The sequence below is a fragment of the Chiloscyllium plagiosum genome, chromosome 7, assembly GCF_004010195.1.
Source record: "Chiloscyllium plagiosum isolate BGI_BamShark_2017 chromosome 7, ASM401019v2, whole genome shotgun sequence".
In the NCBI taxonomy this organism is placed as follows: domain Eukaryota; kingdom Metazoa; phylum Chordata; class Chondrichthyes; order Orectolobiformes; family Hemiscylliidae; genus Chiloscyllium; species Chiloscyllium plagiosum.
Window position 1 is genome coordinate 34941610 of NC_057716.1, and position 27947 is coordinate 34969556.

The window sequence follows — 27947 nt, forward strand, 5'->3', positions numbered from 1 at the left end:
CACTGTGAGTAATCCAGATATTACTACCCTTGAGGACCTCCTTTTTAAATTTCTGCCTCACTCTGTAATCTCCCTTCAGAGTCTCAACCTTTTCCCTTCCAATGTCATTGGTTCCAATGTGGACAATGACCTCCTGCTGGCCCCTCTCCCCCATGAGAACATTCTGCACCCTCTCTGAGACATCCTTGATCCTGGCACCAGGGAAACAACACACCATTCTGCTTTTTCTCTGCTGGCCACAGAAACGTCTGTCTGTACCTCTGACTACAGAATCCCCTAACACAATTGATCTCTTGTTTGTCGGCTTCCCCCTCGTTGCATTAGAGCCAGTCTCAACACCAGAAACTTGGCTGTTTGTGCTACGTTCCCCAGAGAATCCATCACCCCCTTCATTTTCCGAAACAGCATACCTGTTTGAAATGGGTATATCCACAAGAGTCCTGCACGAGGTGCCTATCTCTTACCTTTCCTGGAGTTAACCCATCTATGTCACTGTATCGGAGACTTTCCCCCCTTCCTATAACTGCCATCCATCACATACTGTTGCTGTTGCAAATTCCTCATTGCTTCTATCTGTCTCTCCAACCAATCCACTCGATCTGATAAGATTCGCATCCAACAGCATTTATGGCAGATATAATCCGCAGTAATCCTTAAACTCTCTTTAAGCCCCCAAATCTGACAAGAAGTACATATCACTGCAAAGGCCATTTTTGCTCCCTCACAATCTACAGACCCAGAAAATAACACTGTCTTATTCCTCTACAAACACTGCTTCAGGTTAAATTAATAGCTATGGCTTATATTTTAAGTTTAATCAAGAGATTTAATGCCAAAAACATATAATCAAGAAAGAATCCACTATACTCTATACTGCAACCTTTCTCTTGGACAGACTTAAAACAACAATTAACTTATCTGATTCTGTACTGTGAACTTCGCCCAACATTTCCTCCAAGATTAGTTGTGAATTTCACTGTTTGTTAATTTTTCCAGATGCACTCCAATGTCCATCTCTCTCTCTCTCTCTCTTCCCCCCCGCCCCTGCACTGTCCTCACCATGTGCTTCCTTTGTCTGCTCTTCTCCCACTTTAAACTGCTGTTGTTTTTGACTTTTTTTCCCAAAGTTCCAAAACCATGCAACAGCATATAAAATAGTAATTGCTGCTCCTGGAATTCGAGGAAATCGCCTCCAGCACCTAAAATACCTCAAAAAAAGGAGCAGCTCTTACAGTCAGAAACTTTTCCTGTTTTAGGCCAGAGTTTTCAAAGACCATTTACGAACAGAGTGAAGGCTCTGTTTCAGAATAGTCATAGGATTTGGAATAAAGCAGATGAATTGTCAGTTCAGAGAGAGAACTTTGTAGGAGCTATCAGGTCTTCCACACAGAGACCTAGCTACAAGGAAACCAAAGCTACAACCTGAATAGCTAAGGATATGTGACATTTAGGAAGGACATGTAGCTGAGAAAGGCTTGAAGGGTAGCTCTAAAGAAGATATTAGAGCTGCGGTGAGAGATGACTTTAGTTCTAAAGTTTACATTGTAGAATCAGTTTAAGAAGAACTAAAACAGCAAAAGGGAGAAATCTTTAGTGGGACATGTTTTTAGGCCACTATACAGCAGTGGAAATGTAATCACAGTATAAAGTAGAGAATTGAGGGCAATGTAGTAAACTTGAAGAATCTGTATCTACATAGGCTGGGCAAACTGAACTAAAATTGTAAAGGTCAAGTTTTTGAAATGTATGTAGAGTATTTTTTTTAAAGAGTTTATATGTTGAGAAACTGACTAGGAGCTATTTTAGATTTCATAAAGTGCAATGAATAAAGGTTAATTTAATAATCTAGTAAAGGTAGCTTTAGGAAAGACTGACCATATTTTGGTAAATTTCACACTAAGTTCAAAAATAATGTATTTCAGTTAAAAACTTGGGCTTAATTCTAAGCAAAGGAAATAATGAAGACTTGAGGGGCAAATTGACTATTGTGGGATTGGATGCTATGTTTAAAATGCATGACCCCAGATAGAGGAAATGGCTAACGTTTAAAGTTTACAATAGCAATGTATTCCTTTAATGTGCAGTAACCCAGTTTGAAAAGGGCAAGTGTTCCAATTGTGGTTAATGCAAGAAATCAAAGATTCTGTTAAATAGCCAAAAGAGAAAATGCTGGAAAATCTCAGCAGGTCTGGCAGCATCTGTAAGGAGAGAAAAGAGCTGACGTTCCGAGTCTAACTGATCCATTGTCAAAGCTTTGTGAGGATGTAACCAGCAGATTAGAAAATGGGGAAGTGATGGATATGGTACATTTCCAGATTTTCAGTTTCTGATAAGGTCCCACACGAGATGTTGGTCTATAAAATTTGACCATGAGAGACTGAAAGAACTATACTGGTATAGATTGAGAACTGAATGGCAGACACAATGGACAGAAATCAGTAGGAATGAATGGGTCATTTTCATGTTCTGTGCTTGGAACCCCAGTTGTATACAATATATCAATGATGTAAATGTAACATTTCCAAATTTCCAGATGATTCATGTGGAAGTGAGTGTGATGCGGGATATACGCATTGGCTGCCTGGGTCACCATTTATTGCCAATCCTTTGTTGCTTTTGACCTGTTTGGCATACTAAGCCATTTCAAAGGGCAGTTAAGAGTAGGGCAGACCAGGTAAAGACTCCTACCACTCTTTTATATTAAAAAAATTGCTTTTACACATTTCCTTTTGAACCCCCCACCTCCCAACCTTAAATGAATGCCCCCTAGAATTAGACCTTTCAACTCTGGGGGAGGAAAAAGATTTTGACCATAAGCCATATCTTTGCTTCTCATAATTTTAAAGACTTCTATCAAGTCTCACCTCAATCCTCCACTGCTCTAGAGAAGGAAACTCAAGTTTTTCTAGCCTCTCCTTTATAGCTCATTCCCTTTAATCCAGGCAGCATCCTGGTAAGCCTCTTCTGCATCCTCTCCAAAGCCTTTCTGTAATGCGGTGACCAGTATTGAATGCAGTACTTGTAAGTGTGGCCTAACCGAAGTCTTATAAAGCTGCAATGTGATATCCTGACTCTTGTACTTAATTCCCTGACCAATAGAGGCAAGCCATGGCATATATCTCCTTTGTCACCCTATCAACTTGTGTGGTCACTTTCAGGGAGCTATGGACTTGAACCCCAAGATTCCTCTGTACATCAGTGCTGTTCAGGGCCCTGCCATTAGCTATTAACATTTGATCTCCTGAAATGCAGCACCTCACGCTTAACCCGGATTAAACTCCATCTGCCATTTCTCCAACCATATCTACATCTGATCTATATCCTGCTGTATCTTTTGACAATCTTCTACAATATCCATAACTCCAATGATATTTGTCTGCAAACTTACTAACCCACCCATCTAAATTTTCATCCAAGTCATTTAAATATATCACAGAAGTTAGTCTATCGCTTGTCCATTGACATTACCAGTACGCCACACTTTAAATGGCATTCAGTACGGAGAAGTGTAGGTTATTCACATTGGTATGAAAAACAGAAATGCACAATATTGTAAAAATGCCATTATCTGCTACCCAAGCATCCAGGATTCTCTCTCAATTCTGGGTAATCTAAAATGCAGGATGGAAAAGAAATTGTGGTTATAACAGCTGTTCTTTTTCTGAAGTATTTTCAGACTTCGAACTGATTTCTTTGCATCCTTGGAGTGGCAATCATGGTTTTATAAGATATTGCATTGCATTGTTTTGAAACTTTGGAAAAGGAGAGATTAAACTAATGGCACATTGTTTTATAAAAGAGGGAGAGAGAAAGCAGGTACAATATGGGAAGTGGGGAAAAAAAACAGTGAATCTTCACAGCTGACTGCTTCTGTTAGTTTCAAGTATCTCTGGCCACTGGAGTTCCTTGTACGAAAAATAAATGATTAATGAAATTCACAACTGACCTTGGAGAAACCTGTGCAGGGAGGCCACAACAGGGATAGCTAAGTGGCGTTTCTTTTAAAAAAGATTTTTCTTCTGTAAATCTACAATGCGTAGAGTGGGTTTTTTTTAATGTTTTGAGGTCTGGCTCTTGATTAAACTTTTAAAAAATATAAAACAATGGTACTGTTATTCTGGAGCAGCTTTTAGAGCAATGAGATGTGCTATTTTCTGTTAAGGTGCAAAGATGACCTTTAGTAGAGTGATGTGCTCCTCTTGTCAGTTGTGGAAGATTAAGAAGAGTTTCCATGTTCCTGATGGTTTATGTCTGGAGGAATTGTTTGGTTGTGAATCCTATCAAATTGCATGGATCAGTTGGAACAGCACTTAGAGGTAATGGGGAAATTTACAGGAGCTAGATGTGATGGATGGCAGGTTCGGGAAGGTAGCAGAACCGCAGATATAGTCCTGTAGATGGGTTACCTTCATGAAAGGTAGTGCAGGAGTCACCTGTGGCTATCCCCATCACAGACAAGTGTGCTGTTTTAGAAACCATAGGATGGACTCAGGGGAATGTAGCAATGATAGCCAGGTTTCTGGTACTGAGACAAGCTCTAATGTAGTGAGAGGTATGTCAGATTTCAAGCAATCGATTGTAACTCTCTAGTCAGAGGCATGGACAAATGTTTCTGCGGCTAACAATGAGACATCGGAATGGTGTGTTACCTTCCTGGTGCCAGGATCAAGGATATCTCTGAGAGGGTGCAGAATATTCTCCAAGGGGAGAGGGACCAGCAGGAGATCGTTGCACATGTTGGAACTAATGACATAGGAAGAGAAAAGGGTGAGATTCTGAGGAGAGAATACAGGAAATTTAGGCAGGAATTTTTAAAAATCCCCAAGGATGCTAACATGTGGATTACTGCTGGTGCCATGAGCTAGTGAGTAGGAATAGAAGGATAGAGAAGATGAATGTGTATGAATATGTCTTTGTATTCTCTTTTACCACAGGTGTGGTCCCAGGGGACTAGAGAATAGCCAAAATTGTTCCACTGTTTAAGGACAGCAGAGAAATTTCCAGGAAATTACTGGCCTATGAGTCTCACGTCAGTGGTAGGGAAATTTAGTGGAATAGATTCTCTGACAAAATCTGTGCGCGTTTGGAAGAAAATGGACTTATTAGCGATAACGCAAGGTTTTTTGTGGGGGACGTCATGCCTCACTAACCTAATTAAGTTTTTTGAGAAGGTAATGAAGTTGATTGAGTGAAAAGCGGTTGATGTCTTCATGAGCTTCAGTAAGGCCTTTGACAAGGTCCCTCATGGCAGACTGGTACAAAATGTGAAGTCACATGGTATCATGGGTGAGCTGGCAAGAAGAACCAGTTCTGTGTTCAGTCATAAGAGACAGTAGCATTGGAAAGATGCTTTTCAGAATGGAGCATTGTGACTAATGTTTCACAGGGATCAGTGCTGGGACTGCTGCTGTTTGTGGTCTTCATAAATGATTTGGAGGAAAATGTAGCTGGTTTAATTAGTAGGTTTGTAGACGATACAAAGATTGGTAGAGTTGTGGACAGTGATACAGCAGGATATAGATCAGCTGGCGGCGTGGGCAGAAAAATGGCAGATGGAGTTTAATCTGGACAAACGTGAGGTGATGCATTTTGGAAGGTCAAGTGTAGGTGGAAATTATGCTTGCCTTCATTGGAAGGGGCATTGAGTACAAGGATAGGCACGTTATGCTGCAGCTTTTATAAAATTTTAGTTAGGCCACACTTGGAGTATTGCACACAGTTCTGGTGACCCCACGACCAGACGGATGCTCAGGAGAGGGTACAGAAAAGGTTTACTAGGATGTTGCGTAGTCTGGGGATTTTAGCTATGAAGAAAGGTGGAATTGACTGGGTTGGTTTTCACTGGAACACAGGAGGTTGAGGGGCAAACTGATAAACGTTTACAAGGTTATGAACGGCATGGATAGAGTGGAAAGTGTGAGGCTGTTTCCCAGAGTGGAGCTGTCAGTTACTATGGGACACTGCTCTGTGGTGGGGTTGGGGAGAATTTAAAAAGAGATATGCAAAGCACGTTTTTCTCTTGCTGGGTGGCGAGTGCCAAGAGGAGGTGGTGGAAGCAGACGTTCAAGTAGCACCTGGACAAATATGAATAGGAAGGGAATAGAGGGATATGGATCCTGTAAGTAAATACAGTTTGAGCATGGAAGGGCAAAATGTGTCAGAACAGGTTTGGAGGGCTGAAGGGCCTGTTCGGTACTGTAGTGTTCTTTGAAATGTTTAACTCTTCATGAAAGTTGTAGAATTTGTTTTGAAAGTTCCATCCATACAAAGATTTGAAAAGAATCCTAATCACAATTCATTTATGGTTCTAGCAGAGCCATGGACAGTTAATCTGAATTATTGTGGGGCTTCAGCATGCACGAAGAATTTGTTTTTGCAAAGCGGTGAGTAGGCAGCGCCTTAAGGCTAAAGCTCACCACTTCTTTTACTGTTGTATCTCTAGCTGCTACAGTTGACTTTGTGGAAAATTATTTGTTTGAAGCAGTTCCCAAAAGCCAGTGTTTTTGTTACGTTGTCTATTTGTCACATTATAAAAATAACTGTGGTTGTTAGTGTTTTAGGTGATGACATGTCTGGCTCTTCAAACTGCTCTGGTTCTGAGGACTATCAGCCTAAGACAGAGCATCCAGACAGGACTACACAGCGACCTCTTTCTGTGGATGACACATCAGCCAGAACCAGGCCCCTCCGGATGCATCATAAGCACAGACTTCTCTGTTGTGTTTATGACACTAGCAAACGAGTGAGTTGAACTAAGTTAAGAAAGAGTTTGTTTTGTGGTCGAAGCTACCAGGTTAATTTGTGAATTTTGTGCGCACTAAAATTGAAAGACATTTGAGGTATCTCATGTCAAATGATGGGTCGTTTTCAACTGTGGGCCTGTATGCATGATGTGCAAACTTTAAAACTTCCCAAATCAATCCCCAATAGGACAATAGATGAAGGAGACATCCTTCTTATCAGTTTAAGCTGACTTGAGCCAGGATTAGAAATAAAAGTAAGTATCTAATCATTTAAATTATCTGGACTTTTTTTTTGCCAAAAAGATTAATTTAAGTTTTTTTGTAACTGTAAGTAGAAGCACAAGTATTTTACCAATTGCATTTTATAGATTACTGTGATAGCAGAACTGGAGTCACTGGGAATCAGGAGGTGGAGAGAAGCTCTGTGCTGGTTGGAGTCCTATCTAGCAAAGATGGTTGATCATCTTGGCCTCAGGGCATTACTGGAGGAGTTCCTCATGATCATGATTGAGGCCAACTGCTTCTTGATTACCTCCCCTTTATAAGGTCAGAACTTGAGATATTCACTGATTGCACAATGCTTAGCATCATTCACCACGACTCCAATACTGAAGCAGTTTATGCAGCAAAACTGTAACATGCAGTTTTGGGCTGACAAATGGCAAGTAACATAACACTACAAGTGCCAGGCAATGACTATCTTCAGTGAGAGTGAATCTAACCATATCACCTGGATGTTCAATGGCATTACTATCGTTGAATCTTCAATCAGGGGTTACCTAGGGGTTACCATTCACCAAAAATTGAAGTGAACCAGCCATGTAGACATTAGCTACAAAAGCAGGTCACAAACTAGGGTTTGTGCTCGAAACATTGACTCTCCTGCTTGGATGCTGCCTGACCTGCCCCACACTTTTGACACAGACTAGGCATCTGTTAAGCAACTTGCCTCCTGTCCTCCAGTGCCTGTTCATCTACAAAGCATAAATTAGCAGTATGTTAAAATATTTACCACATGCTTGAATAGGTTCAGCTCCAACAGCTCAAATTCACCACCATCCAGGACAAACCTGCCAGCTTTATTTGTACTCCTTTTTGTCCAGGAGATAGTGAGGAATGCAAATGCTGGAGAGTCAGAGTCAATAAAGTGTGGTGCTGGAAAAAGCATAGCGGGTCAGGCAGCATCCGAGGAGCAGGAGAATTGATATTTCAGGCAGGACCCTTCATCTGAACTGGGGAGGGGGCTGAGAAATAAATGGGGGGATGGTGGGGCTGGGATGAAGGTAGCTTGGAATGTGATAGCAGGAGGACAATGCTGAGTCAGAGGGTTGGATCTAGGATGGATTGGGGAGATTTGGAAACTGGTGAATTCGGTGTTGAGGCTGATTGAAATTTGGTTGAAAAGATACATTGTTAAATGAATTTCTAATTGAAAAATGAAATGCAGGTAGGGATGCAGGTAGGGAATTTCAGAGAGTAGGGTGAATTTGGCTGAGGGCTTTTCTGCTGGTGTTTGGATGACAGAAACCAGAGTTGAAGATCAGAAGTCATGAAAGTGTAGGCTTGAGGTAGGCAGAGATAATTAGTGTTATAAAGTGAGCAACAAGAAATTTACATTTTTGTTCTGGGCAGATTCAGGAATCACTGCGGGTTCCATGATCGTTTTCAATTGATGGCTCTTTTTTCACGGCTTTCCAGTTCAGGAAGATAGTGTTTCTCAGCTTATTTTGTTAAAATGAATTATTCTGCTTTCCTAAATCTTTATTTAGTCTTCCCTGTACAATTGACATTGTCCCAGTATCTCAATACATTTTTTTAATCCCTTCTAGTCCTGATGTCTTTCAAGATTGGCTTGGAGCTCATGTTTGAGTGGCAATATAAATTTATTGTTAAGAACAGAAGTAAGTCATTTATCCCTCAAGCCTCATCAGCTATTTACTGAGGTTGTGGCTCATCTATGACCTTTGTCCTATTCTCTTAAGAAAAATCTGTCAATCCCAGATATCTAATTATTAGTTTGTCTAGTTTCAATTATCATTTGCAGAAAGGAGTTCCAAAAGGTAATGTTAGTAAAGAGCAGTGAATTTTCTTAATACCCTGTATAAAGCTTTTTCCTATGTTGGTGCAATAATCTAACTAAGCACTTGCATAAATCTGACCTTAATATTTATCTGCGTTACTGCCAGTGAGCAACAAAAGCAATGCACTGCATGAAGTACTTTATTGAGCTGTTACATAAATACAAACTATTATAGTCAACTTTCCATAATTCTGACCTTAACTGTTTAAAATAAGAGTTTTAGTGAGGTGGTCACCCCTCTGGTGCAGGCAGAGAGTAGCTGGGTGATCACTAGGAAAGGAAAAGGGATTAGTCTGAGAGTGCAGGAATCCTCTGTGGCCATTCCCCTCTAACAAGTACAGACATATATCGTTTTTACGTACAGTTAGGGGGGGTGGGGTACCATTCAGGGGAAAGCAGCAGTAGCCAGGTCAGTGTCGCTATGACTGGCTCTGGAGCACAGTGGGAAAGGGTAAAGATACTGACAGGAGATTTGATAGTTAGGAAGACAGACAGGAGATTCTGTGTCCACAGACAGCAATCCAGGATGGTGTGTTGCCTCCCGGGTGCCAGGGTCCAGGATGTCTTGGAGGGGCTGCAGAACATTCTGAAGGGAGAGGGTGAGCAGCCAGAAGTCATTGTGCACGTTGGCACAAATGACATAGGTAGAAATAGGGATGAGGTCCTGCAGAATGATTATAGAGAGCTAGAAAAGAAGATAAAAACCAGGACTTAGTCGGCGCTAATCTCTGGATTAGCATATATACTGGAGTTGCAGTCGATCTCATGTAAAAGTCAACTCCCTATTTTTGGCTAAATAATCTGGAATTTTCCATATCTCGTGTAAAAGTTGACCCTAGTTCTTCCCAGATAATGGATCAACATTGATTAGTCAGTGTGCTGGTGTCACGTTCAGCTCCAGCTTTCCAGTCTGCCAAATTGTTCAGATCCACTCCCGGTCTTCCAGTCCGCTGACTGTTGTGTTCTGCTCTGGGTTTTCAGAATTATCAAAATTCATTTGTTTTCCTTATTCGTTTAGAGATCAATTGGGCTTCAGCCAATGATACGGTTTGAATTTTGATGGGCACGAATTTCAGCCCCTCAAAAATCGTATCCATGTAACAGTTGAACCTTAAGAAGTAGTCAAAACAATTTGACTATTACTCTAGTACGTATGGTACTTCCAGTGCCATGTGCTAGTGAGGGAAATAACCGGATGGTATGCCAGAGGAATACATGGCTAAAAAATTTGTGCAGGGGGCAGGGATTCAGATTTTTAGATCATTGGGATGTTTTCTGAGGCAAAGGTGACCTGTTCAAGAGGGACAGGTTGCATCTGAACTGGAGGGGGGCCAATATCTTGGCAGCCAGGTTTGCTAGTGCTACAAGGGAGGGTGCAAACAAGATTGGATGGAGCAGACTCGACGTGCTAAAAGGCCTAATTCTGCTCCTATATCTAATGAACTTATAAACCAAAATTAATGCTCATTGGGACTGAGTAATTGGTCAGAGATGCAAACTTGGTGTAATGTGATCTTAAAGCAAATGCCAATCTGTCCTATTTTGAAAAAGAACATATTATTCTGTGTCCCAGTGAATATTTAACCTTCAGTGAACATCACGCAAACAAATTATCTAGTAATTATCACATTGCTGTTAGAAAGTTGATTTGCTGTAATGTTGGAAATCAACAATGATTGGGATGTCCTATGTTTATAGAAGGTTGTACCTAATACAAATCTATCTTCCTGTTCTCACTGTTACAAGCATAACAGGTGTATATCACCCCTACTAATCGGATAAATTGCAATCAACTAAAACTAAGTCGACTTTCTTGGCCAGGGCAATACCTGTGATTACAAAGATTGAGAGGTAACCTGATCAAGGTGTTGAAAATATTAAAAATTTAATAGGTAATGTGTTTACGCAATCTAATGTCTTTGGATGGAAGAGTCCAATTGGAGTGAGACCCATTCAGGAGTGAAATCAGGAAGCTTTTTCTCACCATTCCTTTAATGAAGGTCTGGGAAAGCTGACCCAAAATGGCAGAGACAGTTGGAACTTTGAGAACTGAGATTCACACAAATTTGTTAGATAAAGTATTAATGGCATGTTGCAAAGGCAGATAAATGGAGCTGAAATTGACACCTTGTCTCAACTACTACTGAGGAACTGTTAATCTATCTGACATCTGTCTGATACTTTGATATTGCACTGATGTTTAGTAGTAGCAGGAAAATTATTTTGTGGGAATGAACAGTGTTAACCTGCATTTGTTTTCTGTTGATGGCTCACATTTATTTCCAAGCAGAGGTTAAAGCGTATCAACTCTTGTTGAAGTTTATTTGGGGCTTTTGAGATTTGTAGTGGCACTTTAGTGTCAATCACTTAGCCCAACAGAGACAAAGGTTTGATTCTCACATTCTGCAGTATGTGACTTGACATCTCAATGCAAGTCACATTTTACCTCTGGTCATTCTTTCTATTAAAGATGTTTTGTGTTGACCTGCACAGGCCCAATTATTTTCTACTGAGGTAGAACAAATTATTTAGAATCCACTCTTGATATCTTTTAGCCCTGTTGGATATTAACACAGATTAGGGACGAGATTGTCAATGATGCTGTCTGATTAGCTGCTTTTCCATTTGATGGAAACTACAAGTTGAGCTATGACTCAGCAGGAGTTACTTCTGTTGTATGTAAATCGCCACACGTTACCTTTTAAATCAGTTACTTAGTAAGAAATCTCATCATCAAGTACTGAAGCAAAGATTTAAACTTATTGCATGTAGCAACCAAAATAAGACCCTTTAAGTTAAGCCTCTCAACCCAACTTGGCTATTACCTGATTAATAGTGGAACTTGGCCATGATTCCATCAACAGTAGTCTGTATCTGGAAGTGTCCATGTTTCGACCTTTATGCAAAGTTGTTCTCCAGAGTTCTGCTGCTTCCTGTTCTAGTGTATTTGTATACAATTTTCTCTGTTTCAAGTTTGTGGTGTGACATTATTGATGATTCAATAGACTCTTTCGTCCAGATTACTGCAAGTCTGCAGCTTGTCGCCATTATCAGCAGTAGGTTCTTTGTTCATTGTTATGTTTGGCCTTCACTTTCTGTTCGAAGACACAGCTTTCCTGTGATTAACTCCTCGAATTCTTCTGCAGAACAATAATAGAACATAGCTGAAGAATTACAGAACATAGGAATCGTGAAGAAGGGCTTATGCCCAAAACATCGATTCTCCTGCTCCTTGGATGCTGCCTGACCTGCTGCGCTTTTCCAGCAACACATTTTCAGCTCTGATCTCCAGCATCTGCAGTCCTCACTTTCTCCTAATTATAGAACATAGAACTGTACAGCACAGGAATGGACCCTTCTGCCCATGCTGTTGTGCCAAACATGCTGCCAAATTAAACTAATACTTTCTGCGACCCTTGGTCCTTTTCCCTTAATTCCTTGCATATTCATGTGTTTATCTAAAAATCTCTTAAACGCCCCTATCGTATCTGCCTCCACCACCATCCCTGGCAACGTGTTCCAGATTCCTACTATACTGTTTAAAAAGAAATCTTGCTGTTCACATCTCCTTTGAACTTTCCCCCTCTCTCCTTCAATGCATGCCCCTTAGTTTTATACATTTCAACTGTGGGATAAAGATTCTGACTCACAGCCCTATCTATGTATTTCATAATTTTATGAACTTCTACCAAGTCTCCCCTCAGTCTACACCACTCCAGACAAAAGCAGCCTGTGTATTTCTAGCCTTATCTTATAGCTCTCATCTTCCTAATCCAGACAGCAGCCTGGAAAACCTCTTTTGCACACTCTCCAAAGCGTCCACATCCTTCCTGTAATGTGGTGACCAGAATTGAATGCGATGCTCTTAACTGTGGCTTAACCGAAGTCTTATAAAACTGCAACATGACATCCTGATTCTTGTACTCCCATTGTCCGACCAATAAAGGCAAGCACGCCATCCGTCTTCTTTATCACCCTATCTACTTGTGTGGATACTTTCAGGGAGCTATGGACTTGAATCCCAAGATTTTTGTTTGTACATCAATGCTGTTCAGAGTCCTGCCGTTAACTGTATACTTTTCTTTAACATTTAATCTCCCAAAGTGTAGTACCTCCACACTTATCCGGATTAAATTCCATCTGCGATTTCTGTGTCCATATCTGCAACTGATCTATATTCCATTGTATCTTTTGACAACCTTCTCCACTATCCATAACTCCACCAATCTCTGTGTAGTCTGCAAACTTATTAACTAACCCGTGTATATTTTCATCCAAGTCATTTACGTGTATGTATATAAATATCTCTCAAATAGCAGAGATTCCCAATGGATCCCTATGGAATACCACTAGCATTGGACCTCCAGCCTGAAAAACACCCTTCCACCACTACCTTCTATGGGCAAGCCAATTCTGAATCCACACAGCCAAGTCACCTTGAATCCCACGCATCTTTAACCTCTGGGCAATTTGGACCAAAGGGTCTGTTTCCATGCCGTATAACTGACTCTATCAGAAACTTGAGTAAATTTTTGGAGCTGTGGGTTGACCAGTCTTGATGGACTTTATCTTAGGGACTTAAATAGCTAGTGAGGTTATTGGCGCATTAACTTTAATTTTAACTCCCTTGAGATCCTGCTTCTCAGCGTCTTTCCTAACTCCCTGTACTCACTCCACAGGACTGAGTACATCCCTCTTTCTATCTATGTCGTTGGAATCAATCCTTTTCCTTTGTGGCAATAAAGCAGTTATCGAAGCAGTTTTGTTTATGTAGCTTCCACTCCTCCTTTAGTCAGATGTTTGGCAAAAAAAAGAAATGTACAGTTATATATAACAAAAGAATTGTGGATACGGAAACAGACATTGCTGGAGAAACTCAGCAGGTCTGGCGGCATCTGTGGCGAGCAAGCAGGGTTAACATTTGGGTTAATGACCTGTCGTCAGAACGGCTGATAGACATCGTTGTTGTACTTACAACTGATCAACGTTGTGTACAACTTGCTGTCAAGTGAAACTCTTCCATTGGTGGTAATTGGGAGGAAGCAATAACTAACCACAAAGAGATGAAGAGAAGCCGAAAGCAAATACTCCTGCGTTTTCAAATCCACAGTAATTCATGTCATCTTTTTGCATGTTCTGATAATACTACATATTGTAGAGTAAGGCTTCTACAATACCCTTGCAACTACCTTTATGTATAACTACACCTGCTTATTTTGTTATTTGACATATTCACTTTCCTGCTGATTTAAAATACTACTTATACTCAGTCTCTGATGACAGGTGGATATTATACAGTGAATGACAGAATCATGCTTGCTTTCATTGGAATGGACTTTGACTGTAAGGATAGCCAAGTAATGCTGTAGCTTTATGAACTTTAGGCCACACTTAGAATATTGCATACAGTTCTGATCACCACACTATCAGAAGGATGTGGATTTTTTTGGAAGGTACAAAAAAGTTTTACCAGGTCTGGGGATTTTAGCTATGAAGAAAGGTTGGCCAGACTGGGTCTGTTTTAACTGGAATGTAGGAGATTGAGGGGTGACCTAATTGGAGTTAATAAGATTGTAAATGGCATGGATAGAGTGGAAAGTATGAGGCAGTCTCCCCAAAGTGGAGGGGTCAATTACTATGGGATATATGTTCAAAGTGGGGTGGGGAGAGTTTAAGAGATGTACGAGGCATGTTTATCACAAAAAGGGTGGTGAATGCCTGGAGTACACTGCCGGAGGAGGTGGTGGAAGTAGACACAATAGCAGCATTCAAGAAACACCTGGATGAATACATAAATAGGAAGGGAATAGAGGGATGCACATCCTGTAAGTGAAGATAATTTTTAGTAGGGATGTGCAAAATGGGTCAGTGCAGGCTTGGAGGGCCGAAGGGCCTGTTCTATTATTCTTTGTTCTTTGCAAGTTAGATCTCTTGTTGTCACAGAATGTCAGCTGTGATAACTGAATGAGATTTGGTGGTTGCTTTCTAATGTGTTTTTTTCCATAAAATTGCCTTGCATCCCATGTTATTGAAATAGAGTCCACACAAGAATTTAGTTTTCTTGGTGCTGAACTGCTGATGATCCTTTTGTGCTAATTTAATATAAAACTGAGGACATCGTACAGTGAGCTAGTGGAGGAACTTAAACCACAAAGATATTTAAAAAGAATTTGTCTAGTGTAGCATTACTTAGCAAATGCCAGACTATTCCCACTAGGAAGCTTGCACGCTTGTTTGCTACCCTGGAAACAGTATAATTCATGAATGGGCTTTTTGCAGCAATTGACATTACTGGAAATTGCTCCTCCTGCAAACTCACTAAACCTTTAATTAAACCCGACTTCCTTCATTTCTTGATGTTTTGCCATTCACGTAAGGAAGTTTGGAGTCTAAATTACAAATTTGTTCCAATTCTCTTATCTATGTTTATCTTCCTTGGTAGCAACTGTTTACAAAGATAATTTGTAAGCAAATTAATTGTACACATTCAATTCAGCAATTTTGACATGAGTTTCTTGAGTACTTATGTGCAGACAAATTAAATGTTTAATATACATGAAATGAAATCTAAAATTACAAAAAACACCAGTTGTCCAAGCTACTCTACTCCTGATTTTTGTTTTGCTGTTAGGGTCTGGGTTTTTAGGGACGGGGTTTCGCAACAGGCGGCAACGTAAAGTTGAGGATTAAGATTGCGAATTTGAATTAACAGAAATAAAACCTACAAATACTGTAACTAGATGGTAGCGCAGTCAACTTCTGAAAATGGAATAGACTGGATGACAGCACTCATGAAAGGATGCACACCCCAAAACCATGTTTCAAATGCTGACTCCTTTGTTGGGTATTTCCAGAATTTCTGTGAGTAGATTTCCAAGATTCACTAAGGCCGGTGGCTGGGATGATCTAATTTTTTTTAAAAAAAAAGAAAACTGGAAACACTACATAGAATCTTAAGAACTCCGTTAGCAGGGGTGAAGAGTTCAGTATTGACCTCAGGGAGGATACAGCACGTTGATTAAGATGCTTGATGTGTGATTGAGGCAGAAATGGTCAACAGTCCATATTAGTTTAGGTGGGAGGGTGAAGGAAAATGACATGAATGGATGTGGAAACATGGTGGGTGATTGTGATTAGACATGACATCAACTGGCTGGGAAACTGGACTCTTGAAATGAAAAATTTAGAAGTTAACCTCAGGAGCTATGCAGTGTCCCAATAAAATGGAGAAATGAACATTTCAGATTCTCTGTCTGGACCCATGCCTGGAATAGGTTCGCCCAAACAATAAAAATAATAATTATTTCATAGAATTACAAAATCCCTACATAGCAGATAGAGGTCATTTGGCCCACTGAGTCTGCACTGACCTCTAAAGAGCATCCCGTGCTATCTACGTAACCCCACATTTATCATGGTTAACCGATCTAGCCCTGCAAGCTACAGGGCAATTTGGTTTAGCCAATCCACCTAACTTGGACGTCTTTGGACTGTGGGAGGAAACTGGCACACTTGGAGGAAACTCATGCAAATAGGGAGAATGTGCAAACTCCACACAGTCACCTAAGAGTGGATGGAATCCATGCCCTGGCGCTTTGAGATAGCAGTGCAAACTGCTGTGCCACCCCATGGTAACGCTTTTAACAAAACATCAAAAGATGCTTCACTGGAGTACAATAAAGCAAGCTTTCACACCGAGACATGTTGTAATGTGAGGAAAGATGTACCAAAGCTTGGTCAAAGACTTACATATAAAGGAACTCCAGTTTAGAGAGGTGCTGACCTTTTGAGAGGAGATTCCTGAGTTTAGTGCTTACATTATTGAAGCTATGGCTATCGCTGGTGGTTGCAGATACTACTTGGCTTGCTTATTTCCAGCATCTATGGTTTTTTAAAAATGAATCAGCCCTGATCTTTATGGAAGTAAATAAATTTTGCTTCCGTTGTCATGATCTTCGAGACCAGCTAAACCATTGTTAAAGTGTCATTGGTTATCTTCATAAACCACTCTGCAGTGATCTGCTTTTGTTTCTTTTTTTCTTCTTTTTATCAATGGAATAAATTTGTGTAGTTTGACAATGTCTATTTTTTCTGCCATTGATTTTTTTTTTCATACATTGCTGCCCTCACAAATGCAAGGGCAGAAACACATCTTCCAGATGTATTCTTCTTTTACAACACTAAGGGAGTTGCACGTTAGAGGAAAACTGAAAGAACTGCGGTTGCTGAAAATCCGAGACAAAAATAGAATTTGCTGGAAAAGCTCCGCAGGTCTGACAGCAGCTGGAGAGAAATCAGTTAATGTTTTGAGTTGCGTGCGTGTTCCTCAGAACTGATGGGAGCTAAGAAAATGTCAGCTTATATGCAGAAGGTTCTACCACGCAACAATCGCCAGACAGGAAAGTTCCCTCCATGTTGGGAATCACTTCAGCAGTCGGGGGCATTCAGACCCCGATATTCGAACAAGCATCCACTACTGCGGAATTCGACATACACAACAACGCCCTATCACAGATTCTGGATCAGTGGTGCTGGAAGAGCACAGCAATTTTTTTTAGCCCTATCACAGAGCAGAGACTGATGTCTAAGTTCTGTATCCATGAAGATGGCCTCACCTGTGATCTTGGGTTCATGTTGTGCTACATGAGACCCCACCACAGTGTTGTGCATCTGTAAAATCTTCCTTCCTGACCTGTTTTGACACCATCATCTTGATAAATTCTGATTTCTCTATCTTAATTAGTTTGTATAGTTTTGAATTTCTTATTATTTTGGTTAGACTCTTCTACCAATCACGTTATTCAGGTAATTTATTTTGTCTCCAGCACCACCTTATTTTTAATTTTCTGTAATTATCTCTCTGCTTCATTGTTTCAGATTATAGGTCATTCCTTCGCTGGTTATTCAGCTGTTGAAACTTTACTTATCGTCTAATAATCTTAGTCACCTGCAGAGACTTATTATCTGACACTGCACTCACACCAGTTGTATGATCCTTTGATCTCTCTGCCTATAAACTCTGGGTTTATGTGCTCTTCTCTCACTGCACCTGATATTGAAACTGGAAGGCTTCTGGGTCCCCAAGTAGTAAATGAGGTGTTGAACTTTGCTGGAGCATTGTAGAAAGCCTGAGACAGAGATATTGGCGAGGGAGCAGAGTGGTATGTTGAAGTGGCAGGTAACTGCAAGCTCCGGGTCTTTTTTGCGAACAGAAAGCAAGCGGTCACCTAGTCTATGCTTCGTTTCCCCAATGTAGAAGAGATGACATTGTCAACAGTGAGTGTAGTAGACTAGATTGTGTGAAGCGCAGATAAAGATCTGTAAGGGCCCTTGGATAGTAAGGCGGGAGCAAGTAAACTGACAGGTGTTACACCTCTGCACCACAGCTCACTTCTACCTCCTTCCCAACTTTCATAAACTGGATCTGCCTGGGCAGTCCTTTGTTTCTGCTGGCTCCTCCCCACTGAACTCATCTCTTCTTACCTTGACTCAGTCTTTTCTCCCTGCTCTAGTACATCCCTGCAATATCTCGGATGCTTTACACCAGTTTCAGAATTTCCAGTTTTAGGCTCTAGCTGCCACCTCCTTTACTCTGCATGTTCATCCCCCACTAAGGTGGTCTCAGGGCTCTCTGCTTCTTCCTGGAGCAAAGACATGAGCTGCCTCCTGCCTGGCCAAGCTTGTCCTCACCCTGAGCAACCTTTTTTCAAAGTTCTCTTTATTTTCTTCAGGTCAGAGGGGTGGCCATGGGTATGCACTTTGACCCGAGTGATGCCTGTCTCTGTGGTGTATGTGGAACATTCCTTGTTCCAGTCCTATTCCAACCCCCACTCAAAACTCTTTCTCCGGTGGTTTCGACGATACCAGTGTTGCGTCCTGAATTGGAAAAGTTTATCAGGTTCCACTTTGCTCTCACCGTCACCATCCTGGTCCATCTCTGAATCTTCCCTTCCTCGACATCTCTGTTCCCATTTCTGGAGATAGACTGGCCACCAATATCCACGCTAAATCAATGACTCCCAGTTTACTGGATTATATGTACTCGCACCCTTCTTCCTGTGAAGACTCCATTCAATTCTCCCAGTTCCTCCGAGACTGTCACATTTGTTCTGATGATGCAAACTTCAACAAGGAGCCTCCTAAATGTCCACCTTCTTCTTCAACCGAGGATACCCCAGCACTGTTGTTGACAGGGTTCTCGGCTGGTCAGACCCATCTCTTGTACTCTTCCTTCCAGTGAGAGAGTCTGGTAACATTATGAAATCATGGATGGACTACAGGCCTGTCCATCTCCTTGTCATTCAGCAATAAGATTAGCTTAATTAGAAATACAAGTAGTTTTACTATTAGGTGCTTGTTACATCCTTGTACAACCCTGTGATATACACCGATCACATAATACAAATATACTTAGTGTTGGCGATGTAATCGAGTTATCACGTTATTGTGAATAATGAAAATGGTTACATTCAATGGGAACATTAGTGTAGTTTCCAAATCAGTGGAATATTGGCAATGAACAAAATTTTATAGTGATTTTCCTTCCTCCTAAATTGCGGTCTGTAACTCCTTTGAACGTTTGGCTTGGTTCAAATTGTCATTTACTGTGAGTCAATTGATGAAAATATGTAATTGAAACTGCTGTTTTCTAAATTGTTTTAAACTAGTAATTACATTTACAGGTTCAACAGGTGATACCTGCGCAGTGTAAACATTACTGTGAAATGTGTGGTCCTAACAGCACAACTGATGCAATAGACCCAAGGACGATGACACTGGAAGAACAAGTGGCTGTGTTGGACCCCTGTTTCCATCCAGTATTGTCACCCCATTCTGGTAAGGCTGGTTATGTAGCAATATTTTCTTATTACAAAAGTTTTTCAAAGTACTTTTGAGTATTTGAAATGTTTACAGTTCATTCTGTTGTATTTAACTTTGCATTTTCACCAAATCTAATGATTCTGGCTAAGGTATTGTACTACACAACAATATGCCAATGGTGCATCATCCAAATAGCCATTGTACCTATTTCGCCATTGTTTGTGTACTGGTCAGCAAAGGCTGGGAGTTCCTAACACGACTTCCCCTTTCAGGCAGTGAGTTCCAGATTACCATCATCCTCTGTGTTTTAAAAACAAGTCTCCTCAACTCTCCTCTTGGCCTTCTGTCTCTTCCCTTAAACCTATACTCCTGATTATTGACTCTTCTACTAATGGCAAAATTGCATTCCTATCTGCCCTATCTATGCCCCTCAATCTTGCATACCTCTTTGTAGTTGCAGCATGGTGGCTCAGTGATTAGCACTGCTCCCTCACAGCACCTGGGATCTGGGTTCAATTCCACCCTTGGGTGATTGTGCAAACTCTACACAAACATTCTCCCTGTGACTGTGTGGGTTTCCTCCAGGTACTCTGATTTCCTCCCACTTTCTAAAAATGTGTGGGTGAATTGGATTGGTCATGCTAAGTTGCCCTTGGTGCCGAGGGATGTGAAGGAGATGGATTACCCATGGGAATTGTAGAGTTACAGGAATAGGGTAGGGGGATGGGTCTGCTTAGGATGCTCTTCGGGGGGGGGGGGGGGGGGGTCAGTGTGGACTCGATGGGCTGAATGAGCTCCTCCTGCATTGTAGGGATTCTATGGTTCTGTGATGTCCCCTCTCAATATTTTTGATGCTCCAAGGAACATAATCCCAACCTGGGGTGATGTTCCAGTTGTGGCCTCAGCAGCATTTGTACAATTCCAGTGTAACCTTCTAAACAAAAAAAAATTTCAGATGCTTAACACTTGAAATAAAAACAGATTCCTGGAGAAACTCCACAGGTCTGGCAGCGTCTTTGGACAGAAAGCAGTCAACATTTCGGATTCAGTGACCCTTGTTCAGAAGATAAAAATTGATTGTAGAAGTTTTAATAGATACAATGTGTGAAGAGAAAAAGATTGGTGAACACAAACATAGGATCCTTATGATCAGATGGGGCGGCACGGTGGCTCAGTGGCTAGCACTGCTGCCTTACAGCGCCGGGGACCTGGGTTCAATTCCACCCTCGGCCGACTGTCTGTGTGGAGTTTGCACATTCTCCCCGTGATTGTGTGGGTTTCCTCTGGGTATTCTGGTTTCCTTCCACAGTCCAAAGATGTACAAGCCAGGTGAATTGGCCATGCTAAATTGCCCATAGTGTTAGGTAGGTTAGTCAGAGGGAAATGGTCTGGGTGGGTTACTCTTCGGAGGGTCGGTGTGGACTGGTTGGGCTGAAGGGCCTGTTTCCACACTGTAGGGAATCTAATTATGTAGAGGGATTTAGAATGGAAAACAAAGAAATGGCTGATTTCCAAACAAGGACAGAAATAGCATACCAGAAATGTTGACACTGGGTTTATGAGAGGGAGGAACTGATGGGAATCAGTATTTGTAGGGGGAATAGGTCTGGGTGGGATATTCCTTGGCGAGTCAGTGTGGACTTATAGGGCCAACTGGCCTGTTTCCACATTGTAGGAATTCTATGATTCTGTGGGTGGAAGGGTAAGCATGAGGAGATAGAGATGCTTCAGTATGATTTGCGCAAGCTGAGATATTGGGCAAATGCACTATAATGTGGATATGTGCGATAAATAATTGGTAACAAAAACAGGAAGGCAGGTTATCATCTGGTTATAAATTGAAAGAAGGGAATGTGTGACAACAGTGTGTCTTTGTATACTAGTCACTGAAAATGTATGCAGGTGCAGCAGGCGGTAAAGATGGGAAATGGTATGTTAGCCTTTGTAACGTGAGACCATAGCCAGAATATTGTGTGAAGTTATGGCCTCCTTACCAGAGGAGGGGATGCTCTTGCTGCACAAAGAGGGCAGTGAAAGTTTACCAGACCGATTCCTAGTAACAAGAGTGTGGCGCTGGAAAAGCGCAACAGGCCAGCTGCTTCCAAGGAGCAGGAGAATCGACGTTTCGGGCATAAGCCCTTCATCAGAAAATGATTCCTCATTTCGTATAAGAGAGGTTGATTTGATTAGGATTATAATTGCTGTAGTTTAGAAGAAAGAAGAGAGGAGTCTCACAAATCTATAAAAGTCTAACCAGACTAGACAGGCTCAATGTATAAAACAGAACAGTTCAGTATCGGAAGATTTCCTTTGGCCCACAGCATCTTGCTGACCATGATGGCAGTCTGAAAACATCCTGTCTTCCTGTGCATGTCCATATCCCTCTATTCCCTGTCTTCCACATGCCTCTTAAATGTTACTGCTTCTACTGCCTCTCCTGGCAGCAGGTTCCAGGCACCTACCATTCTCTGTTTTTAAAAACAAAACTTGCCTCGTAAATCTTCTTAAACATTTTCCCCATAGTATTTGAAGAAAAAACACTCCGACTATTCACTTTATCCATGCTTCTCATAATTTTATATATTTTTACCAGGTTGCACCTCAACCTTTTTGAAGCTGTAGTGTCAACAATCCAAGTTTGTTCAACCTCTCCTTTTTACTAATACACTCCAATCCAGGTAACATCCTCGTAAACCTCTTTGTACTCTCTCCAAAGCCTCTATATCCTTTCTATTATGTGGTGACCAGTATGGCACCCAAGACTCCAAATGTGGCCGAACTAAAGTTTTATACAGCTGCAACATGATTTGCCAACTTTTATATTTAACGCTCTGACCTGTGAAGGCGTTCTTTACCATCTAACTGCTTATGTTGCCACTTTCAGGGATCTATGGACTTACAGTCCAAGATCCCTCTCTGTATATCAATGTTCATGATTTCCTGGCATTTCCTGTGTACTTTCCTCTTACATTTGACCTCCCAAATTTCATCATCTCACTCTTGTCTGGGTTCAACTCTGTCTGCTATTTCTCCAGCCAGCTTTCCAACTGCAATATTTGCCAACCTCTGCAGCATTTGCCAGCCTTCCTCGATATCTACAAATTCACCAATTTTTCTGCTGTCTGCAAACTTACTGTTAGTGGGAGTAGTGCTGGCAGAGGTAATGAATAGGATGAAAATTGTTGTAAGGATGTACTGGAAAGTCTTGACTGTGTGTAGGGTAGCTGTTTCACCTGGTATGATGGCTTTTATGATGGCAGGGCAGTATGGTGGCTCAGTGGTTAGTACTGCTGCCTCACAGCGCCATGTTCGATTCCAGTCTCAGTCAACTGTCTCTGTGGAGTTTGCACGTTCTCCTTGTGTCTGCGTGGGTTTCCTCCAGGTGTTCTGGTTTCTTCCTACAATCCAAAGATGTGCAGGTTAGGTGAATTGGCCATGCTAAATTGCTCATAATGTTCAGGGATGTGTAGGTTAGGTGCATTAGTCAGGGGTAAGTGTAGAGTAATAGGGTAGGGGAATGGGTCTGGCTGGGTTACTATTCGGAGGGTCAGTGTGGACTTGTTGGGCCTAATGGCCTGTTTCCCATTGTGGGGATTCTATGATTCTATGATGACAATAAAGTGTAAGTGGAGAGAGAGGAGGGTCTCACCATAATGTTTAAGTCATCCAAAATGTAGGAGAGGTGCCAGATGATCAGACAAGGATGTGACATACATACTCAACAAATACAACAGGTTCTGAATCGAATAAGAGACAATCTAGCCATTGCCCCTTGACATTCAATGGTGTTTACATCACTGAATTTCTCAGTGTCAACATCCTGGAGGTTGCCATTGAGCAGAAGCTGAACTGGAATCACCAGATAAATATAGTGCAGGTCAGAGGCTAGAAATACTGTGGCGAATAACTTACCTCCTGACTCCCCAAAGGCCTCTCATCATCTTTAAAGGACAATTAAGGAGTGTGATGGAATACTCTCCAATTTCCTGGAGGAGTGCAGCTCCAACAGCACTCAAGAAGCTTGACACTATCCACGACAAATCAGCCCACTTGATTGGCACCGCATTCACAAACATCACACCCTTCACCACCACAACTCAATACCAGCAGTTTGTACTAAATTCAAGATACGCTACAGAAATTCACCGAAGATCCTTAGACAACAACTCTCCATATCCATAACCATTTCCAAGTAGAAGGACAAGGACAGCAGGTACATGGGAATGCCACCACTTGCAAGTTCCCCTACAAGCTACTTATCATCCTGATGTGGGACTATATCTGTGTTCTTTCACTGGGTCAAATTCTTGGAATTCCTTCCCTGATGACGTTGTGAAGGTACCTACAGTACATGGACTGCAGCGGTTTCAAGAAGGTAACTCACTACCACCTTCTCGAGGGCATCTAGGGACAGGCAACAAATGCTGGTCAGCCAGTGGCACTCATGTCCCAATAAATAAAAAATACAAATAAACCACCTACATTTTCATCCAAAAGATTTATATTATCACAAATAACAGAGGTTACGGGAGTTTTTCCTTATGGCAGGGATGTCCAGAACCAGAGTCACATCCAAGGATGCAGGATAAACCAACTAGAACTGAGATAAGGAAACATTTCTTCACCCAGAGAGTGGTGAGCCTTTGAAATTCACTACCATGGACAGCAGTCGAGGCTACAACATTGTATGATTTCAAGAAGGAATAGAACTTGGTGCTGAAAGGATCAAAGGATATGGGGGACATATGGGAAAAAGTTTTTCAGTTGGAGGTCAGCCATGATCATCATGGCATGCTCAAACAGCCAAATGGCCTTCTCCTCCTATATTCTATTTTTCTACATCATCCCTCCTCACTGCTTTAGTTGTTCCTCGGATCAATATTGCATGCCCTTCCATGTCCTTCATCTGAATGCTCAATAACCAGCAATGTTGAGTTGCTAATCATGTTCATCTTTCAGCCAAGCCTGGGTCATAGCCATGATATCACACTGCCGTGTGCTTATCTGTGCCCTCAGCTTGTATATCTTACACTTTAAAGCAAGGAGCCCAAGGAGTATGTTCCATTTAGCCTTATTCAACTCGATACTTTCTTATCAAGACTACGTTTCCTCTGCCTTCCATATGCACTTTTAATTACAACTCTGCTTCTACCCCTTAAGATCTACTTGCCAGGAACTCACCTCCTGTCAATCTAGTTGAAATTCACCCAACAGTTTTGGCAAACTTTCTGTGAGAACGTGATCCCATTCCAGTTCACATCTACCCAGTCTCACTGTATTGTTCACCCTCACCTGGAAAAGGTCCCAGTTCCTCAGATATCTAAAGCCCTCCTTGCAACAATCTCTCCATTCAGTGATTCAACTAACGTTGTGTGTTTGTTTAAGAAGGAATGTAAGGAGAAGCCTGGGAACTATGTGTCTGACTTTGATAATGGGTAAGCTGTTGGAGGTGATTCTGAAAGGTGGGAGTTATATGCATTTGGAGAGGCAAGAAATGATTAGGAATAATCAGCATGGTGTTGTGTGAGAAAAATCATGTCTCTCAAACTTGATTGAGTTTTTTGAGAAAGTAACCAAGAAGGTTACTGAGGGCAGAGCAGTAGACATTGCTTACTTGGACTCTAGTCAAGCCTTTGACATGGTCCCATGTGGCAACTAATTAGTAAAATTAGATCACGTGGGGTTCAGGGTGAGCTTGCCAATTGGATACAAAATTGGCTTTCTGGTAGGAGATAGAGAATGGTGGTGAAGGTAGTTTTTTGGATCGAAAGCCTGTTACCAATGAGGTTCCACAGAGATCGGTGGTAGCTCCACTTTTGTCATTTCTGTAAATGATTTGGTTGAGAGCATAGTTAGTAAATTTGTGGATAACACCAAAATTGATGATTTAGTAGTCAGTGAAGAAAGAGATGTTGATCAGTTGGGTCAAGGGGCTAAGGCGTGGCAGATGGAGTTTGAGTTGGATAAATAGGTATTGCATTTTGGTGAAACAAACAAGGGCGTGACTTATACAATTAAACAATTGGTAGTGTTATAGAGCAGAGGGACCTAAGGTTTCAGATACATAATTCTTTGGAGTTTGCATCACATATTAAGAAGGCATTTAGCATGCTTACTTTCATTGCTCAGACCTTCTGAATACAGGAATCAAGATCTCATGTTGAGGTTGTAGTGGATGTTGGCAAAGCCTTTTCTGGAGTACTGTGTCCAATTCAGGTTGCCCTGTTATTAGTAAGGATATTATTAACCTGGGAGGAGTCCAGAAGAGATTTATCAGGATGTTGCTGGGAATAGTGGTTTTGAGTTATAGGGAGATGCTGGGACTGGAGCATGGAAAGGTTGAGGTGTGACCTAATAGAGATTTACAAAATCGTGAGAGCTATAGATAAGGTGAGTGGCAGGTGTCTTTTCCCTAGGGTGGGGAATGTCCAGTCTCGAGGGCATATTTTTAAGGTGAGAGGAGAAAGACATTTCAATAAAAAGAAGCCTTTTTTTTTTTAAAGAGTGGTTCATGTGTACAATGAATTTTCAGAGGAAGTAGTAGATGCAGGTACACTTCTAATGTTTAAAAGACATTTGGAGAAGTAAATGAATAAATGTTTGGAAGGATGTGGGCCAAGCACAAGTAGGTGGGAATAACTTAGTTTGGGATTATGGTCAGGTATGGACTGTTTGGACCCAAAGGTCTCTTTCTGTGCTGTATGATTCTATGATACTCTGCTCTATCCTTCTATTTTTATATTACTATGTAACTTTGAATAATCTGGAGGTCCTTTGAGGTCCTGCTTTTAAATTTCCTACCTAACTCCCTCAAGTCTGCTTACAGAATGTCATTTTTTTTCTTCTATGTCATTGATCCCAACATGAATTAGATTAGATTAGATTTTTAGATTAGATTACTTAGTGTGGAAACAGGCCCTTCGGCCCAACAAGTCCACACCGCCCCGCCGAAGCGCAACCCACCAATACCCCTACATTTACCCCTTACCTAACACTACGGGCAATTTAGCATGGCCAATTCACCTGACCTGCACATCTTTGGACTGTGGGAGGAAACTGGAGCACCCGGAGGAAACCCACGCTGACACGGAGAGAACGTGCAAACTCCACACAGTCAGTCGCCTGAGGCGGGAAATGAACCCGGGTCTCTGGCACTGTGAGGCAGCAGTGCTAACCACTGTGCCACCGTGCTGCCCACGACTGGGCCTATTTACCCTCCCCCTTCAGAATGTCCTATAACCATTCCAGATGTCCTTGAACCTGATATACGGGAAACAAAGTACCATTCTGGTGACATATCTATCGTAGACAGATGCGTCTATCTACTCCCGTTACTCACGATTCCCCTACCATTCCTGTCCTTTCACATGTCTCTTCTCCCCCTCTTTTATTTTTTCCTCTCTCTGTTCACAGCCCCTAAAGCAGCTGGACCAGCCTCAGTGCTATGCCTCTAAAGAAAAGTCCTCACTCTCCCTGTTTTCTGAGAGAGAGAGAAAGGGTTTACAGGGGAGATTTCCTTGTTACCTGTCTGGTGGTCACCCATTTCCTCTGTCTGGTGACGACAACCTAAATGTTAGTATCCAGGTACCTCTGTCATTTGAATGCACTGTGGTGCCCATAGGCTCAGAAAAATTCTGTAACAAAATGTGTGATGTTGCAATTGTATATCTTAAGGTTTATGTTGAATTATTGAAGGTTTTGCCATATAATTTTTCAGTTGAGATTAAATATTTCTCAGGTGAACGATTTTGCTGCTTGATAAACTGAACTTTAGTGAAATCTATCACAATCAATACCTACTACAATAGTTTGGATTCAGCAATTTAAGTAAAACAGCTAACGGAAGAACATAATCGATTTTTGACCTTTCAATTAATCCATATGATCAAATGTGAGCAGTACAGATGCTGTACAATGCAATGTTGGTCATTTAATAAAAAGCTCATTGATTTTTGTATTTCCTGCTTGCAACAAAATCTTCCATTAATGTTGTCAATTCTGCATAGTGCAGATACAGTTCCATCTCAATACTCAGTGCCTGTCATCCACTCCTTCAGCATTTCAGCAAATTGGGTTGAAATCTCCTGATGCATCTGGTTTCTACATCCACTCATTTGTACCTTCTCTTCCTCAATCTCACCAGCTCCAGCATTCTCCCGTAGAACTTCAGTGAAACATAGAAATTGAGTACACAGGTGCAGCAGCTAATCAGGAAGGCTAATAAAATGTTGGCACACAGCACTGTCCCTTGCTGTGAAGGGCAGTGCTTGTCACTGGCCACCCGGGTGTTTTCCTATCTTCCT

General features: G+C 41.4%; 1 protein-coding gene across 1 annotated transcript in view; it reads left to right on the forward strand.

Moving 5' to 3' along the window:
• The window catches only part of kansl1l (KAT8 regulatory NSL complex subunit 1-like), a 94385-nt gene that overhangs the window by 31868 nt on the left and 34570 nt on the right, over positions 1-27947 (forward strand). The window contains exons 6-7 of the mRNA XM_043694487.1: positions 6553-6742; positions 19506-19659. Coding sequence (XP_043550422.1) covers positions 6553-6742; positions 19506-19659 — 344 coding nt within the window. The remainder of the gene's footprint in view (positions 1-6552; positions 6743-19505; positions 19660-27947) is intronic.